At 40.0% G+C, this 14,199-nt stretch overlaps 2 protein-coding genes across 3 annotated transcripts; one reads left to right on the top strand and one right to left on the bottom strand.

The window, feature by feature from the left end:
• The first annotated feature begins 1,526 nt into the window (after positions 1 to 1,526).
• Positions 1,527 to 2,920, top strand: LOC128544179 (retinal cone rhodopsin-sensitive cGMP 3',5'-cyclic phosphodiesterase subunit gamma-like). The gene is made up of 3 exons (XM_053514184.1): positions 1,527 to 1,738; positions 2,116 to 2,156; positions 2,248 to 2,920. Exons 1-3 carry the CDS (start codon positions 1,557 to 1,559, stop codon positions 2,322 to 2,324), a joined length of 300 nt encoding a protein of 99 aa, XP_053370159.1. The 5' UTR covers positions 1,527 to 1,556; the 3' UTR covers positions 2,325 to 2,920.
• A 2,053-nt stretch (positions 2,921 to 4,973) lies between these two features.
• Positions 4,974 to 6,922, bottom strand: LOC128544591 (tetraspanin-10). Of its 2 annotated transcripts, none has more exons than XM_053514808.1 (3): positions 6,656 to 6,922; positions 5,671 to 6,269; positions 4,974 to 5,445 (listed from the first exon to the last, which is right to left on the bottom strand). In XM_053514808.1, exons 1-3 carry the CDS (start codon positions 6,746 to 6,748, stop codon positions 5,136 to 5,138), a joined length of 1,002 nt encoding a protein of 333 aa, XP_053370783.1. In that variant the 5' UTR covers positions 6,749 to 6,922; the 3' UTR covers positions 4,974 to 5,135. The 2 variants fall into 2 exon arrangements, with proteins under 2 accessions (XP_053370783.1, XP_053370784.1); XM_053514809.1 differs by having other exon boundaries at positions 5,671 to 6,152.
• Between the last annotated feature and the right edge of the window lie 7,277 nt (positions 6,923 to 14,199).

The raw sequence follows: 14,199 nt of genomic DNA, 5'->3' as shown, positions 1-14,199 counted from the left end.
GATAGCTTAGCTTGGTTAAGATCATGAAGCTTTCTAAAGTTCTTAGTAACAGGATTATTTAACAACACTTTTGAGTACCATTGTAATGACTTTGAGCATTTTTTTTTGTAATCACCTTTTTTTTTTTGTTTATATACAAGATAGAAGGTTCATGGAAAAACAACTCATCATCCCCAGACAGGTACACTATGCAAGATTTCACAAAGCTTTCTCAGAATAATGATAATGATACGGATTATAAGCAAGAAAGCACCAATCCATTGAAAAAGAGTTGCCACACAGCATGAAAAGCAAAAAGGACCAAAATCAACCAACTGCACTGCAGACATGTACCTACTGTACACCACATACAAACATCCTGTGCTAAATAAAAAGCACTTCATGCTAAATAAAAAATCACAAAGGAACAGATGTGCACCATGCCCAGTGAATTATAGACATGGGAGCATCATGATATGGGCTGCTTTTTTGAAAGTGGTACTGTGCCATGCCAGTAGAGGACACAAAGTTTGAGAATATGAGTGGAGTCCAAAAGCCTGAGACCACTTTAAAAATGATTTCTTTCAATCATAATTTTTTTCATTAAAATATTAAAAAAGAAGGTCTCATTTAAAAAAAAAAAAAAAAAAAAAAAAATATATATATATATATATATATATATATATATATATATATATTATGACAAGAAAGTCAATGTTTTATTAAATATCATTCAATAATTTGTTATATATTTTCTTTCTTTTAAGCTTACATTTTTCCTGTAATGAGGTGAAAACAGGCCCCTTGCTTACATTGGCAGATAAACAAAACCGCTTGTGCTCCAATCAGCATTTTATGCATTGTCCTTTCCCTAATGAGATTATTTAAATACCCAGTAGACAGGAGACTGACTTACAGGGTGACCGAGGAAGGAGTTTATAGTAATCCTACTCATTGTTGTAGGTCATTAGTTTGGTATTATTTTGTTGAGTCTACGTTTCATCAACTCTAGTCAAGGCAATAAGGAAGACTGGGACCCTTATGGTCCTACAAAACTGAATAAAAGCTAAACAATTTAACGTTCAATAATAATAATAATAATAATAATAATAATAATAATAAATAACCTTTTTAGCTAGATGGGCAAAAGACAAAATTGACTGGTCCAACAGGCCAAACAATTATCAAAGCTTGTTATAGAATGGATAAAGTAGTCCAACATGAGGCTCTTTTTAAGCCCCACCACTTTAGGAAACTTGTGGACTGTGTGTAAAAGTCAGGAAACTAACAAATTTAATTGAACACAACCAACTTTGGTTTAAAAAAGTGATAAGTTTCCATCAGGTCTAAAAAATCATCAGCCCTTGATAAATTGATCATCAGCAGGTGGGTAGTAATCAGTTCTGGGCTGATTCTGGCTACTGACTTACTGTATACACCATGGCTTTAGGGGATAATATTATGCTTCACTGTGCTGCTTACGTCATCTTCAACCCAACCTCGGCCTTATCTCCTTACTCTAATCCATTCACATCTTTGCATGCAGACAGTCCACTCAGCATCCATCGCTTTCATCCATGGGCCTAAAGACTGAGCCTGACTTTATGAATGTGGATGTCTCCAATTCTGAGCATAAAGCTGGCAGCAAGAAGCCAACTCGTACCACAGGGCCAGGATCTCCCCACAAGGCACCACCGCGATTCAAACAGAGATCCACTCGGCAGTTCAAAAGCAAACCACCCAAGAGAGGCGTCATTGGGTAAATTACTATTATTTCTATCACCATGATTTTTTCACTATATATGTATTGTTTTACATATATAGACTTAAGACACCTTAGGTATAGACACCTACAGTATAAGACACCCAAATTTGTAACACTAATATTCTACACTATTATACACTCAAATAAAAGTATTCGAATTATTCTTTAAATCAATGCACATTTATCAGACTATATGCTAGTCAATTTGAGTACTGTAATAAAAAAAAAATTGATGATTAAATCATTTCAACATCTGCTATCTGTAACTGACACGCACTTTACCAGAAGCCTTACCGGGTATGTTTTACTAAAACAGAGAGTTTATGAGAGTTTATAAGAGTCATAAATGTGTGTGGGTGTGTTATTTACAGATTTGGCGATGACATTCCTGGAATGGAAGGCTTGGGAACTGGTACGCATTACATGAAAAGCCTTGTTCGTAACTCCTTAAATCAGCAACAGTGAAAACCCAAGTCTAATACAGCTGTTGTTCTCTTTTGCAGATATCACTGTGATCTGCCCCTGGGAAGCATTCAGTCATCTGGAACTGCATGAATTATCTCAGTATGGCATCATCTAAGAAAAAACTTCTCCTGTTCTACACAAAGTTATCTAGCTGTATGCAATGGATTTCTACATGATCTGTTCAAAGTTTAGAGACTATAAAGAGGATCAATTGAAAAAAAAACTGAAAAAGCAATAATTCTGTGGTTGGAGACATACAGTATACTTCCTTGTAGATACAGTAACTATGATATACGTCAGGGTAGATAGCCATACTGTACATAGACCATGTGTAAACTCTATAAAACTAGAACCCTAAAGAGTTGTCTGTCTATGGAAACAGCTAAAAGTACTTTTTAGAATTATATAATGAAGTTCTTTTACATGAGTCAGGGTTTCATGTCAAGTGACTGTATTTAAATATTTATTCATAGTATGTTCACTGCAGTGATTTTAAGTTTTTACTCTGTAGAATAGATTCAGCTCTTATTTTTACCTATATTGTCTTTATAAATCTATTTAAGATCAAAAATGTTATTAAAAAAATACTATAATATCAACCTTAAGTAAGCTACAGTTAAGCATTTCTTCCTCTATGTTACTTTTTTCTTCCTTTCTTTTCTGTTTGTAATTTCTGTGAACAATACACCAAACTATTTCAGCTTGCATTCACATATGCTTTCGTGTCATACTTGTAATTCTAAAGACAACAAAGCATTGTAAAGCATGATCAGAAACATATTTCCATTTGTGATGAAAATATGTTTCTGATCACGCTCTCCATTTTAAATACAGTATTAATTTGTATTTTACCATTAGTTATTATAGTGTGAATCTTATGTGCCGCTCATGCTTTTAAAGGGGTTATCCAGCCCCATTTTTAAATGTTAATATGATTCTTTAGGGTCCTAATGAAAAGTTTGTAATATACTTTAATTAAAAATTCTTAATGGTTGTGTAAAAAAAACACGACTTTTACCTGGTAAAAACTAGCTCTGTTCTAAGTAACCTATTTCAGTACATGTTCCTTTAAATGCTTATGACCTCTGCTGAGCCTGTCCCCCAGTTCTGTGGGGCGTGTCTTCACAACACACGTGGGGTATAGCCACGGGAGTGTAGTCCAGTGCGGGCAATGCTTTGGACTGCATTACCCACAAAGCATTGCCCACAACGCAGTGCTTTGTGGGTAATGCAGTCCAAACTGGAAAACGCTGGAAGAGCCTGAGCCTGTTTTCTTCAGTCGTTTTTGGTTTGATTTAAGTACGGAACCTACGTGGAAGTTTGTAATATCGCCTGACAACGCAGAAAAAAAAGAATGGACATACATCGACCCGTTTGTCTTTCTCATCACTGCATGGGCATGAATTAACGGGCTGTTACGCTGCTGCGAGCAACAACAACAAAAGCGGAGAAACTTACCGAGAGAGATACGGACGCGATGTGTTTACTGATGTGTTTACATGACTTCTTAATCTTCGACAGACATCGTTATAAACCATCTAACGTTACAAAGGTAAGCATAATATAGTTTTCCGACTACGTACACAGTTTGCAACTAGACAATCACCTTAATGCATTGTTTATTATAAACGGGCGATTAGGGATTATATAGAGACGGATGTACATAGAGAAGAAGCCATAACCATGTTCTATGAGAGTGTAGGTTAACTTACACTCCGCATTCATCGTGATTATTAGAAAAGGCGATCTGCAAAGATTCATAGAAAAAGGAATTACACTCACCGAGCCTGGTGAAGATGAAGCAGGAACACGAAGCGTTAGTACAGATCCATTTTTTAGGAGCAGCTTCCTAGTAAAACCTGCTTTATATTGACCCGCGTTTATAAAGCAGTCTGGTGAAAAAATTATTAGCGCAAACATGAACGCATTTAGGTAGAACGGCGGCGACGTTAGCTTCAAAAACAAAATTCAGCCACTGCGTCCTCAGTGGCTCAGATGTCAGTAGTAAATGACGACCGCTGTGTTCGCTATTACACCCAACAACTGTACACAACACTCGCTTAGGCGACATTTTGCTCCAGCGGCGAAAAACAATGGCCGACAGTTTCTTTTCATTCGGGGCGGGTCTTTGCTAAAACACCAGTGTCAATCAACTAATGTAGAAGCGGCCTCTTGTGGTGTGGCGTCACATCGACAGGCATTTGCGATTGGCCTGATTTCAGAAGGGGTATGTTATTGTAATAAATGAAAAGAAAATTACTGGGCAGCTCTTTATCATCGTAGAGTGGTTGTGTACACACTCTCCTAACACACAGTTCAGTCCAAACAGCTTGAAAAAGTGCATGTAGGCCTGTATGACCCCTTTAATGGAAATTGTTCATTTTTAAATAGATAAGTTTATTTTAAATTAAATAAGTTTGTTTTTAATTATTTTGCAAAGTAAACATTCATTTTTATGTTTTCAAGTCATGTCAGTCATATGAGTCGTGTCTTAAATCAGTTAAGTGCTGTGGTGTTTACTGGGGTTATGATGCTTCTGCCCTGGAGAACAGGCAAGACGCAAAATCATTTGCAGCACCGAAATGATCAAGCACTGAATAAAGCTCACATTCCATCAAAGTCTATATGCACCTTTTTCAGTAGTGTGGAAAAGTATGAAATTGGAATAACTACATGTCTTTGCAACAAAACATGTCTTTTTAATTGTACAACAAATGAAAATCAATAAAAATGTATTGGGAAAATAATATTCACTTTTTTTTTTTTTTTTGCTGTGGGAGTAGTAAAACATACACAGAATATGATGAGATATGAAACAGTAGGAGTAAATATACAGCAGGAATACAGCTAACTTGCCTGTCTTTTGTACCTTGTATTTCTCAATGACAAAGACGTTTCTTTATGCAACATTAAGAACGTGTTTTTTTCAAAATCCTCGTGTTTTGTTCCATTGGATCCTGTCCAGCAAGCGTTTAGTAGTGACCAGTGTGAGGAACTGGACTGAGAGCAGGCCAGCTGTTACTATGCCAATAATCCCAGAGTGCAGGTTGATCCAGCGTGAAATATTGCCCATGCAGCCCCCTAGGAAAATCACACTCTGAGCCGAGAACTCGTCCAGCTGCTGTGCCCCGAGGCCACACTGCGAGTTCCACACTGTACCGTTCTCTAGTGGATCCACGCAGCAGGAAGGAGGCACACCACATGCCTGCACACCTGGAGAGGAGCAATTAAAGTACCTACAACAGAGAGGGGTAATCATTTTAAGTATAATGACAGGAAGTTACATGATTCTGCTCTAGCAGTGCTTGTAAGTTGACTTTATTGTACCTACTTAAAATGTATTATTATCATTATTATTATTATTATTATTATTATTAGTAGTAGTAGTAGTAGTAGTAGTAATGTGGTGTGTAATTTAGTGTGTCTCTATCATAAATCATTTTGGGGCATGGCATACTTACTGATTGACTTCCCAGTCTCGATAGTTATCCACCCCACAGCACTGCAACCCGATCTGGACCTCATCTGTAATGAACCTTAAGTCCAGGTCAGCCTGGTAGCGTGTCATGGCTGTCAGCATGCCTGAGCGCAGCAGCTGAGTAATCCAGCCCTGCATGCTGTAGGCCACAATGACCACCAGAACCTGAGCAGCTACAAGAACCAGCAGTACTGCAGAGAAAGTACGCAGTAGGCACTGGTTCTCCCTCAGTGCTCCTACACAGCCTGTCAGACAAAGCAGTGAAAGCAGCAAGCCCAGAAAAACTGAAAACAGCATGGGATCAGTGCCAAGGCCATCCAGCTTCTCCTGAGCGAAGGACTCCTTGATCACAAGACCCCAGAACCCGAGCCCTAAGGTGGCCAGGCCCAGCACAGAGAAGAATAGGTTGCTAGTGAAGAGGACATATTTCAGCAGAAAGTCAGTCAGATCGGAGGAACTGTGGGTCTGTAAACAGGGAAAGGTCCAGGATGACAGTTTGTCATTGCTTGATAAGCTTGAATCGGTTTGGCTCACTGTGCTGATATCGGTCGCCAGATATTGAACGTCATTTCTAGTTGTTACCTAGGATATGTAATGGTTGTAAAATCTTTAATAATTTATGAATATAGACTCTTATACATGACAAAGAACACCAGATAATATAGTAAAGTATAGTAGTTATTGTCTTATTAATGTATTTACTGTATTATATAACAGTTACTGTAGTTCTGACTGAGTAGTCTGATTGAATGAGAGGCTTTCTATGGTGATAATAGACAATAAAGGCACTGGCACAAATTATATTTAAGTAATTAATGACATCTTACTAAAAACAAGAAACAATACAAATATTTTGCACTAAAATTTTACGAAATTATGAACACATTATATAACTGTTACACTTAAATTCACTTAATACATGAAATAAAATCAATTAAATATTCGTCGATCTCCATGGGGGATGTTACCTTTGATATGAGCGGTTTGGTCACATCATCTTGAATTTCTGACCTTGGCTTCCACAAAAAAGAAATCTTTCTTAAAAGCCAGAAGAAACTCATCTCATATTTCTGGTATGGGACCGACTGTTCCCACCTGCATGCTGGTCAATGTTAAAGGGAGAGCTTGCAAAAGAGAGAGACAGTATAAAAGAGCGTAGCTGAGATTTTGATCATTCCCGCATCATGTGAGAGTCACAGTGCTGGGATTAGAGAAAGACTGTGTGTATAAATGAGATCTTGTGACTTCTTGCTCGGTCATGGACAAGGTTCAACAGAACACAGAGTGATCTTTTCCGAAAAGGAAAAAAAATACAGTATGACAGAATGTGATATAGTGAAAACTACAACAATAAAACCAACAAGATTTGGGGATTTAAGAAGTGCAAAAAACATTCTTTTTCAATAATCTAATAATTCTTTAAATATGTTGATTGTCACAAAAAGGCTTCTATATTTTATCCCTGTTTCTGAAAATACTCAACTACTAATCAGACTTGACAAATTATTTGGCAACACCTGAAGGAAATATTTCAGAAATAGCAAAACACAGAGCTGCATCAATAAATCTGTCACCTGTGACATCTGAAGGAATTTCTTCCAAAACGTTTCTCACTCATTGGCGTGCTTTAGTATCAGCTGCAGCTCTGACAAGAAATAGACATTCACACAGTCGAACTGAAAGCATTAAGCTAGGATCAGTTTATGCTTTTTATGCTTATTCCACATATGGTACACAGGCAGAAAGTTTTCAGACCCTGTCAAGTTTTCCATGCACAATACTCCACAATGACAAAGTAAAAACAGGTGTCTGGAGTGTTTAGTTTTTTATTTGTAAAAATGAAATAAAATAAAGACTGAAATATCCGATTTACATAAGTATTCAAACCTTTTCTTCTGACCCTTGCAACTGAGCACTGGTGCATTCCACTCTAATAAATGTTTTTTTGGAATGCTTCTGCAACTTGATTAGTGTCCACCAGGGCAGGAAAAACACCATTTCTTTTACTTCCACTCCCTGGAAATGTTTAAGCAGGTTTTCGACCAAGGAAGTTGGGGTGCAATTACTTTTAATTCGGCAGGAAAAACAAGGAATGGTGGAGTTTCTTCACCTTGAGTGAGTTGGAATGAGCCTGTTTTTGAAATTTGCATTTCACAAAGGTCTGAACTGTCAGATGTTGTGATAAGGGAAAAATCTTGGATGCAATTGATCTGATCATCCATCTTGATTCCTTGATGTCTCATAGAGCAGCTCTTGTTGAAGCCACCAATCTTTTACCCTCATGAACCGATGTACCAGGAAACAGCACAAAATGAAGCAGCTACGCTAATGCTGTGGCAGCAATCAGCAAATCACTCCAGACTGCAAAGTGAGAACTGAAGACAGAGGAAGAAAGCCCAAGTCTGAGTGAATCAAAACTGCTACTCATACCAGCCCGGTGAGTACTCTCACCCTCAGACAAAGCCTTTTTGTGTCAGCATTGTTCGAGTTTAGGGCATTGGGAATGCTGAAGAATATCAAATTCCATTGATCCACTTGCAACAATCTTTGCATATCGAAGCTCTGGTTGGAGGGCTTATGAAGGATAAGTATCACATAACACATTAGTTCTACCTTGGGCAGGGTCAAAGTAATTCTGTGCTTCCGTTGGATGCAAAAATATGATATCCTGGAAATGAAAAGACATTATGCATTGGTCCATGATGAGTAAGGAACACTGATTCATGAAATGAGCCCTTGTGGCAGCATCTGCCTGTGAATCACAGAATAGGGCACTGTGATCAGTATCCACAGGCTATATAAGGATATGCCCCATAATGATAAAGGAATGTAATATGATAAACTGAATTTTACTTAATTTTATACATACATGACTGAGCAAAAAATTATAAAATGTGTCACATAGGTATAGAAATAGAAAATATACACATAGTTTTACTGTTTCTATTGTTTCTAGGACCAAAATAAATATTAATATGCTCATTCTGAGAGTGGTAACATTTAAATTGTGTAATAGTATTGATACATTTTGTTTGAAGACTGAAGTTTCCCAGGAGTCTCACACCAGCAAGGCTTCCATATAAGCTCTTTTTTTTTTTTTTTTTTTTTTAATCATCATTGACCTATGCTATGTTGCTGGGTTTTAGAGGTTTTAATTAAATTCTTTTGTGATTATAGCATGTCTCTAATCGTTCTCATTTCAATTCATATCTGGCAGTTCTAATATTGTTTAATGAAAACAATCTGCTTCACTCCTGACTTTTTAAGTCTCCAACTTTTTTTATTTTGCAGCCAGAATGGTGTAGTAACAAATAAATAAATAAACAAATAAATAAATAAATCCACAGACCTCTTTATGTAAAGAATACTGTATATGTATTCTTAAACATCCCACAAACGACTAGTTCCCCTGTGTGGAAATATTTTGTATCTTTATAATAATAATTTTAAAAAAACATTATAACTACAACAACTAAAACAACTTTGATATTTGTTGCTAAGGTCTCAATTACCTGCCTTTACAACCCGACTTTAAGAACTGCACAATATTTATAGAATATTATTCAGTCTTTGCATACATCTTTACATAGATTTATTATTATTTTTTTTTTGGTTGGCTACATATCCAGACAGGCAGGCTATCCAGAGGAATCCGGGTCTTGGCCGTGGCCTTACATTGCACACATATTGAAGAGACTATCTCCAGTAAATTTTAGAAATCAGCTAAAAAAACTCTTCCTGAGTGACTTTTCTGAGTGTTTAAGTTATCTTAACTGTGGCCCAACCAGTTCCAAACCTCCTACTGTATCTATTTAATTAATTGACCAGATTAGTTCAATTCAGTGGTTCATAATATGATCTCGGTGTTAAGATTATATTTTTTAATTATAGAAGACCGTTAGTAAGTTTTAATAAGTTATTTCTACATGCTGAATTAAATGGCACCACAGAAGATTAAGGCCAGCAATGGTGTATTGCTCTGACATGCCACCTAGTGGAGGTCCAGGAAAACAACACAAAATAGAGAACCCCAGATGAGGGACAAATTAGTGAATGCACCCATGATGACAGGTTGTTACTCTTCCACTACTCTATGTTATAATGTCAGTACTAAGTGTATTCAAAGGATCTTCCTTACAAGGTTTTAGCTTTAATTTGATAGGCACTAAGGGAAGTGAATGATAGCAATCTTCAGGGTATCTGTGTGGTAATATTCACAACAACATTGTGGCAATCCTTGGTAGCAATGAGTGACTCGCAGTTAAGCAGTGGTTAAGATATTAAAGGTAAAAATCCTAATTAAGATTCGTTGTTTAAACTACTGCTATATATTACTTACTTTCTCATTTATTCATCCATTCACTCATTCTCTATGTAAACTGCTTATCCTGTACAGGGTTACAGGAAGCCTGGAACCTATTCCAGGTGACTTGGGGCAGAAGGCAAGGTACACACTGGAAGGGGTACCTATTCATATCAGGGAACAAGCACACACAATCACACTCGCTCACTCGTCTTCTGTACCGATTTAACCTGTGTACAGGGTCATGTAGCCTACGCCAGGAGACTTAGGGCACAAGCTCCCAGATTAATACATTTAACCAAACAACATAATTATTGAGCAAAAATCCAACAAAACAGATAAAAAAAAGTCATATCCACAAGCAATACCATGCTTTGACTCCAGAAGATCATAACTGATGAATAAATATATCTAGAATCAGATGTAATCTTTTTAGGGTTTTTTTCCACAGAGGGTTCCATGCAAAATGTTCATGCAAAAACTATCCAAAGAGCTCTTTGTAGCGTTTTAACGTTATAATGACAATGAAAAGCTGCCGGCATTCTCCACCATAATATATAGGTAGAGTTTTAACATAATAATGACCATGAATATTTTCCGGCATTCTTCATCATTAATACGTAGGGTTTACATAATCAAGACAACGAATGACGGTTGCATTGTCCACCAATAAATATAGACATTTTAATGTAGACACAATGCCAACGCATCCGTCATCATTAATAAGTAATTTTTAGCTCTGGGTCAGAGTTGTATCGAATCTTTAACGATTTGGTTTAATTTGATTAATTGAATCAAAATTTATAACGTACACTATATTGACTACCCGTCCAGCGTTTAGCACAATTTAGTGTATCTTACCAGTTCTGGTTATCACATGGCCAACGGCTATAACACAAAATTTAGTATTTAGCAATTTATGAGCAAGGTAACACGATCTGGGCAAATGTTTAGACTTTAAAATACATGACCAAGACAACAGTACTTTATAAAGAAACGAGAATTTATTTGACTAATCTACGATACATGAAACTACACTACTTGAACGCACGCGCACACACACACACACACACACACACACACATACACACAAACAATTTGGCAAGTGAAAATGAATGAAGTTATTCTAGTACTGGTTACTAGATCAACGAAAGTCACAAGAGCAGAGTCTTGGGTTCAATCTTACGGTTTAGTTATGAAACGAGCACCAACTTCAGCAAGGTATGCAGCATTGTTTGTTTACTTGCGTTACGTTTCGTTCTCATCCTTTGGTTCACCTCCAACGAAGGGAATCATGGCGTTGCTGGTTGGTTGGTGCACTGTTGTAGAGATGACGTCAGTCGGGAAAGCCCTTCGGTGAGGCGTTGGTTGCCTGGTTACCGATGGCTGCGCTCTGGAACTTCTCCTGAGGTTTCCTTCGTTGCAGGACTTTGGAGTTCTGGCACGAAGTCTCGTTGAGAGTTCTTGAAGAGCGGATGACGCCAGCAGCGGCGGCGCAGCGCCCGCAAGGGCAAAGCCTGAGCTGCTTGGAAGATGTTGTAGGTTGCAGTTGTGATGATAACTTCTATTCTTCTCCTACTGTGGACTTCCTGAGGGTTTTTGTCCCTTGGGGGTCAGTCCGTCCCACAGGTTATTCATCCAATCGGATGTGATTGCAGGGCTTAGCCACACCTCACGTGGTCCTCCTTCCATGCATAAATGAGCCAGGTGTTTCGGCTGTCACGTGTGACCCATCCGGTTGGAGTTTTTAATACTTTATAAGAAGTAATTTTGCATGAGCTCCCTTCATGCTACCAATTACCCATGTTCACCAACATTCTTGAAATAAAGCCAGCTTGAGATTGACACCAAACATTACATATCTTACCCACTCATTCCTTCCTTTATCTAATAAAAAGGTTTGTAAATGCTGATTACACCTTGAACGTTATGCAGATTAATCAAACATATACACAGGAATAAAAGGAACTGAGTAAATATATGTAAATACGTTTTGCCCTACTGGCACACTTTAAAGATGTTTAAAATAGTGTCCATGCCGTATGCCTTTGTTCATGGAAAGGCACGTCTTCCAGAGGTCAAGAGACTGTCCAGGTGTGATGAGGCCTCTTCCTCCCCAGCTTGGGGTGGAGCTGTAAAGCTGTCTTCTTTGTTTACCGGATCGCCGATTTACACCCTCGGTTTCGGGGTCTACTTCAAAGCATCTGGCCTTGTGGAGTTTCTTAGTTTTACAGACGTCCCCCTTAAGATAGCAAACCAGATAAGGTTATCAGGATGGTGCCATGCATGCTGGAAGAGGGTGTTCAGGAATGTGATCCATTGACTGTTCTCTCTATGTCTCTATTCGCTACATCTTCAAATAGTTTTATTTTATTAGGTTCTCTCAAACGGCCTATTCCTGCATCCTATCCAATTAGGTCCAATTTTGGTAGATTTAGTTTTTTCATTTGAAATATATGTAGGGCAGATGTGTGAAAAATCTACACTGTTTTTGTTTCTTCCATTCACTTAAATTAAACCCATCTGCTGAAGGCGCTGAATGTTGATGCACAAATTTCACCATATTGTGGCGTTTTTATCGCCCGAAAGGAAGGTGCAGAGACGAGTGCGCTTATATTGCTGCCCAATGCAAATGGCTGGGAGTATTTTATTAGGTAGGACAATCTCACACACGAACATATGAGACGGCTCAAAAGAAGAACACACCTATCACACATACCCTGGCTGAAGCCACTAAACCAAACACCTTTCCCCAACACGGTGAACACATAACAGTCCCTCCCGCAAAGCATGATGGTTATTACCCGAAACCCCGCCCACGCCACATTGCCCCCACCCGAGCTGTGACCGTCCCCGGTCACCATGGCGAACTCAGTCTAGCAGGCGTGACGGTGGTCGGCGCTGGCGTTGTGAACGCCGGAGTCTTTTTGCGGGGGAAGGCGGGGCACAGCCCTCTTCCTGAGGCGGACCGGCCTCCACAGAGCTCGATGTTTTGCTGACGTGGGGCTGGTAGGGAGCGAGCCGGTCCCGGTGGAGCACGACCAATCGCGACCGCCCCGTCAACCGCACCCGGTAGACCACATCAGAGAGCTGTGCGACGACCGTGCAGGGGCCCACCCAGTGCGACATAAGCTTAGGTGAGAGCCCCCTTTTCCTTCCGGGGGAATACACCCAAACCTGCTCCCCAGTAGCAAAGTCGCGCCCCCGGCTGTGAGTATCGTACACGCGGCGCTGCTTAACCCCGGCGTCCGCCAAGTGTCTACGCGCCAATTCGTGGACACGAAACAGTTTGTCTTTCAATGAACAAAAATAATCCAAACCTGGTTTCGTGGGTAAATCCACTTGTTGCCAGCTCCTCGCCCGCGGCCTCGTTACGGTCCCCTGCGCCGAAACGGAAACAGAGCGACTGCTGCAGCTTCAACCAGTTGTCCCGCTCATCAGCCCGGAGATCTTGCAACGCCCGCAGCGCGTCACCCTCCAACGAGAGGGCCACCCGGACGGCTGTTTCTGCCGGGGACCAGCCCGCGAATTTGGCGGCTAGCTCGACCTGGGCGATGAACGCGTGGGGATCGCCGGCGCCGTTGTAGGCCGACAGGCGCAGCTGTAGGTCGCTTCGCTGGCGGACGGGGCACGGAGCTGTAGCTTGCTCCGGTGTCGGCGCCGCGTCACTGGAGGAATCCTCCCCGAGGTCCAATGCCGGAACCTGGAACGCGCCGCTCCGCTCCGGTCGCCGCTCTTTGCCCGCGCTGGCACCATCAGGGAGGGTCTTCTTCCTCCTCAGCTGCTCTGCTACTCGGCGGCCTATTTGGATCCTCCGGATTTCCTCCGGGGTGCGCTCCAACTCGCGACTCTCCATATCCCACTTCTGACACCAATGTGGCGTTTTTATCGCCCGAAAGGATGGTGGAGAGACGAGTGAGCTTATATTGCTGCCCAATGCAAATGGCTGGGAGTATTTTTATTAGGTAGGACAATCTCACACACGAACACATGAGACGGCTCAAAAGAAGAACACACCTATCACACATACCCTGGCTGAAGCCACTAAACCAAACACCTTTCCCCAACACGGTGAACACATAACAGTCCCTCCCGCAAAGCATGATGGTTATTACCTGAAACCCCGCCCACGCCACAATATTATCCTGCTGGTAATAAGCTTTAATTCACTCACACACAACCTGAAATACCAAGAATTAGAAACCAAAG

This window comes from Clarias gariepinus, chromosome 16 (assembly GCF_024256425.1).
Source record: "Clarias gariepinus isolate MV-2021 ecotype Netherlands chromosome 16, CGAR_prim_01v2, whole genome shotgun sequence".
Lineage (NCBI taxonomy): Eukaryota > Metazoa > Chordata > Actinopteri > Siluriformes > Clariidae > Clarias > Clarias gariepinus.
The sequence above is the reverse complement of the archived record's forward strand: the minus strand, read 5'-3'. Positions and strand labels throughout refer to the sequence as shown.